At 48.3% G+C, this 5,369-nt stretch overlaps 1 protein-coding gene across 3 annotated transcripts in view; it reads right to left on the reverse strand.

The window, feature by feature from the left end:
- apc (APC regulator of WNT signaling pathway) overlaps positions 1-3,899 on the reverse strand; it is a 17,296-nt gene extending 13,397 nt beyond the window's left edge. The window contains exons 1-4 of one of the 3 annotated variants that reach the window (XM_015021371.1): positions 3,698-3,899; positions 778-933; positions 184-271; positions 7-108 (exon numbers count right to left, since the gene is read on the reverse strand). In XM_015021371.1, the coding sequence (XP_014876857.1) occupies positions 7-108; positions 184-271; positions 778-912 (325 nt within the window). In that variant the 5' untranslated portion in view covers positions 913-933; positions 3,698-3,899. Of the gene's footprint in view, positions 1-6; positions 109-183; positions 272-777; positions 934-1,034; positions 1,305-1,476; positions 1,573-3,697 lie in introns of those variants that run through there. The other 2 variants (XM_015021373.1, XM_015021375.1) reach the window with 2 other exon arrangements.
- Positions 3,900-5,369: the final 1,470 nt, after the last annotated feature.

Below are 5,369 nucleotides of genomic sequence, written 5' to 3' on the forward strand. Positions count from 1 at the left end.
CAGCTCCTGCCATCGTTCCGGAGGAAGAGGAGGCAGAGCTGGAGGAGGACGAAGGAGGTGGAGGAGCCCTGGTTCTGGTCCTCAAGCCGGCTGGGTCCAAACTCATCTCTGCGGGAAGAACCCGGTGAGGGAGCTGTGCGGACCAGAACCTGGCCCACGGCGGCTCGACCTGGTTCTCCTCACCTTTCAGTCTCTCTATGAGCTCCAGCTGGGAGCCGGACGCCTCCCCGGACTCTTCTTCTATGGTGCCCTGCAGCTGCTTCAGCACTTCCTGTTGGACACAAAGAGCAGCGCTCCGTGACTGGCTGGGAATCCCAGACAGGAAGTGACAGGAAGTGGGGCTGAGGCAGGAGGCAGGGCTAACCAACCATCAGCCAGCAGCGCTCGGACAGAACCATCACACACACACTGGGACAATAACACACACCCTAACACAGAGCAGCAAACAGGAAACAGGAAGTCAGAGTTCCAATAGACATTAAGGATGAAACAACAATGAACCAGAGACCAGAACCACAGAGAGAGGAACCGGGTCGACCCAGACCAGGAACCAGACCCAGAGGAACACAGCAAGGAAAAGAAAAGACGCAGACAGCGCGCTCACTCTGACTGATTTTCTGGTTCCTTCCAAAGATCCACACACAAAGAGACATCCCACTCTGAACAAAAAGCTCTTTCTAACAGCGCAGCGCGTGATTGGCCGAAAACAGCTCAGGGGCGAGCGAGCGAGAGAGAGAAAGTGGGTGAGCGAGAAAGACAGAGACCCCCCCCTCCTACCTTCATGTTGGACGCCTCTGTCTCCAGCTTGGTCAGGTGGTTGGAGTTGTCCTGCAGCTCCTGCCTCAGGTTGGAGTTCTCCATCTTCAGCACCTCCACCTGCCTCAGCAGCTGGTCGTAGGACGCCGCCGCCATGATGGACGCTCCGCCTCAGACCTAAGCCACACAGGTCAAAGGTCAACCCACAGCTGTTAGACATCAGTTCTACATATTCACTTGCAAAAAAACCTAGCTTTTATTTTGAAGGATTTGCTAACCAGAACCGGTTACCACGGTAACATCATGTTACCGTGGTAACAAGGTAGTTCATGTGTCCTCTGCATGATACTCTGCAGCGGATCAGGTTCTGGGTCAGAACCAGAACCTGCAGCAGAACCGGGTCTCTACAGAAAGTTCTGGATGGTTCTGGTTCCTGCACACTGACATCAGAACCAGAACCTATCAGTGGATCAATACTGATGATGTCACAGCTCTGATCAATAGCAGCTGATTCTCAAGCCCCCCAGCAGGCGGCCATTTTCCTCCCTCCATCATCAAACCCCCCCTCCATCTCCATCAGAGAGCATCAATGAATGAATGAATGAATGAATGAATTAGACCTGCAGATAGACCCCCCTGCCCCCACTGAGAACAATGAATCCCCCCAGCAGATGGAGGGATGGAGGACGGAGGATAAAGAAAGAGAAAATGGCAGCTCACCCCATCGCTGTCGCCTCCATCAGCCTCCGTCTCCGACTGGAGCGGGTCAGCTGATCGGCCGGCAGCCAATCAGGAGCCAGCCTCACAGAGGCAGAGAGGGAGGGGGAGGACAGCTCCCCCCTCCTCCCAGCATGCTCTGCTGCAGCACTGCAGGCTGACTGACCGGGTTACACACAACGGACCAGAACCAGAACCAGCTGAAACAGAACCAGAACCAGCTGAAATAGCTGACATCACGTCCAGTGACCTCTGACCTCCAGCCAGCAGGGTTGCCCGTGGGCTGTCCACCTGAACATGCTCAGTAGGCCCAGCAGATCGGTTCTGATGAGCGACCCGGTAGCAGACCTCCGTTAGATTATACAGATTATTAATTAGATTACTAAATCCTCTCAGCGTTTCCATCAGGAACTCAGTTCTGACTTTAATCTCTTCATTTCTACAGAACACAAATTAATAACACACTGCTGACTGATCAACCCAACAGAACCGGAACCGGAACAGAATCAACCCATGTCCTGATTCAAAACAATCAAGCAATAACCAAACCTGTTGTGATAACAAATTTTGCTGAGCGATGAATTGTCTGAAAAATTATTGTGATAACTCAGTGTTTCCCCCCCCTGGTCCTCAGCCCCCCCCCCTGCTCTGCATGTTTCAGATGAGCCTCTATTCCAGAACAGCTGATTCACCTGATTGCATGACCATCAGGTGCTGCAGATCCTGTTAATCACCCAGAGATAGAATCCAGGTGTGGCAGAAGGGAAACACCTAAAACATGCAGGACAGGGAGGCCTGAGGACCAGGGTGGAGAAACACTGAGATAAACGATGATATTGTTTGAAGACCATTTTAAACTGATGTAATGACAATAATGTAAGCACATCCTGCCAAAAACAGATCCACTTTATTTTGAAATGAACACTAAACACTGGAACAAAATAAACAGATAAAATGGACTCTCAGTCTCCATTAACAAAAATCCTCATGAATAAAAAGTAAACAACATAAAACCAAATGGAAATAAAAACTGCATTCAACCAAAAGAGTGCATATTATGAAGTCTATATACTATATTGCCTTTCAATAATCATTAGATTTAGATAGAGACGGGCATATCCGACTACCTGATGCTTCAACCTCCATCACGCTCAGAAAGTGAGCGTGATGGAGGTTGTGGAGAGCGCCCAGGGTCATCAGAAGGCAGGCAGAAACATAAAGCCAATAAATTAAAATGAGGTCTATAATTTTAATTTTTCATGCAATTAACTAATTTATTGTGACAGGCCTAACCTGGAGCAGACGGACCGCTACCGACCCAATCAGAACAAAGCACTGCCCTGAGCTGGGCGGGGCTAGTGGGAGGAGGGCGGAGTTAGCATAGTCCAATGAAAACCTCCCATGTCGGCCATGTTGCTAATGACAAATATGTCGCATGCAAAACTGCGCCTAATTATTTCCCTGCCGATTTGGGATGTAAATATGTTTCCATGGTAACAGCGTTTCTCAGCATATTGAATATTTATTTTTAAATCAGACTAAACTGTCCTCAGACGGTCCATTCAATTGTCCCGGGTTCCATTCCCAACCGCTTCCTGTCCAGCTACTACATAATAAAAGCCTCCACATCCATCGAAGCTCCGTGCAGCAGATTCACGTTATTAATGGGTCACATGACTACTGAGCAGGCAGCTGATTGGCTGATGGCTCATCCAGAGGCAACATCAGCTGTACTACGGCAGTACAGTACTACAGCAGTATTATAGCCGTACTACAGAAGTACTACAGCAGTGAAATACATAACAGTACTACAGCAGTTAAATAACAGTACTACAGTAGTACTACAACAGTACTACAGCAGTTAAATAACAGTACTACAGTAGTACTACAACGGTACTACAGCCGTACCTCAGCAGTTAAATATATAACAGTTCGAAAGCAATACTACAGCAGTCCTCTGATACTACACTGCAGGAATACTACAGTAGTATTACAGCAGTACTACTGTGTAGCTTTAGCTCCTGCTAACACCGCTTCGACTCATTCCGGGTTTTTCCCGGAACCAGCGCTCAGAAATCCGCCTCCTCTACTTGCAGGAAACTCCGGATCCTGTCAGCAGGTTCTGGTGGACCGGGACCTGTCCCGGACCGTTCTCGCTTCGGTCCAAACGCCGGTCCGGAACCAAAACAAGAGGCCAGCTAGCAGCTAGGCTAACAGCTCCTACCTTCTCGGTGATCGGGGCTTCAGGCGGCGGACAGACTCAACCAGCCGGGGAACGGGCCGTCAGAGTCGGTTCGGGGAGCTCATGAATCCGGTTCGGACAGGATAAACGGGGTTCACCAAAGTCCCTAAAAGTTCTACCGAACCCGCCTGGTTGAGGAGCCGCAGCGGCTGCTGTGCTCCGCCATCTTGTTTCTGTGTGTGAGAGGGCGGGGAGGTTTACTATGGCTGTGAGGACCGGCTGCGTCCTGCTGGTCCGCACAGCTACCGTAGGACCTGTGTGTGTGTGTGCGTGCGTGTGTTTCTTTGTAATACCTCGTGGGGACCAGTTTCCTGAAGCATACTGCGTTGTGGGGACTCACTGGAAACGCTGTTTTTGGGTCAGGAGTCAGATTTAGGACTAAGGTGTGAATAGAGTGTTTTGGTTAGGATTAGGCTGTAGGAATTAATGGAAGTCAATGGAAAGTCCCCACAGATAGCCACCAAATGTATGTGTGTGTGTGACAGTGTGTTGCTGACCCTGTGAGGACCTCTGACCCTTCTGTGATAAAATGGACCTGGTTCCGACCGGTAGCAGAACCGAACCAGCGTTGCTGGGATTAATATTCTGAGCCTCTTCATGAGCAGATTATAATCTACAGGAACATAACTACATCTGAGGCCTCATGCACACAAAAAATATGCGGTCCCATATGTCGGCATGTATAAAAATTAACTTTGCGTCAAGGTTTGCGTAAATATACACACACTTTTTTGCTGGCATGAAAATGTGCAGCAGCTACGCAAACTTTTTCTGTGAACAATATCAAACTACAAAGCGTCAAAACTCACCTAAATACACTGAAGCAGGGGTGAAAGTAGTTTTAAATTATTGGGGGTACTATGACAAAAAAAGCAAATTTATATATATCTCTCTCGCCCATTTCCGTCTTGTTCCAGTAGCCCATTTTTCATCAAGGTGCTCTGGTTCCCCAGCACCTGACGCAGACCTTGTTTGGCCGGCGATGTCTGAGCCGGCATGTTATGCATATCAATGTCTCTCATGGTATGAGGTAGGCTATATAGCTCCAAGGGTCTTGCCTAAGGACCCACACTGCACACCTCAGTTTCACTGTTGTAACTGTTTGCCCCAGCCTGGATTCGAACCCGGGTCTCCCGGGTGGAAGACTGGTGACTTACCCACTGAGCTATACAGTCAGCTATTTGGACGGCCATGTTAAATAAAAGAACTAACTCGTTTCTTTATTCAGCTTTATTCCGCCATGTGCATCTCTCGAACAGACAGACTGAGAGCACCGAAGAAGAACAAACCCATAACATATGCTCCTGGCATAACAGTGCCCCTAGTGGATAGACATGTAGTACAAATAAAACAAAGGAGTAACAATCTCCCACTTTTCTTAAAAAACAAAACAAAACACAGGGCTTATGAGAAAGTGCAGCCATTAAGGATCTTGTCAGAACAGTCTCAACGTAACAGAATATGAAACATCTTATGACTGAATTTATTGAAGAATCCAAAATCCTTCATAAAGAGCCCTAAGGAGTGAGGTTGCGGATGCTCCCTTCTTTGTTAAACAGTCTGCAAGTTGGTCTTTTGTTTGAGACCACACCACTTGATGAACTTTCTTAGTTTGCATCAGTTCTTTAATTGAACTGATTTCCAGGCGTAACCT

This window comes from Poecilia latipinna, unplaced genomic scaffold (genome assembly GCF_001443285.1).
Source record: "Poecilia latipinna isolate Pla-1442-1.1 unplaced genomic scaffold, P_latipinna-1.0 Scaffold2770, whole genome shotgun sequence".
Classification (NCBI taxonomy): Eukaryota; Metazoa; Chordata; class Actinopteri; order Cyprinodontiformes; family Poeciliidae; genus Poecilia; species Poecilia latipinna.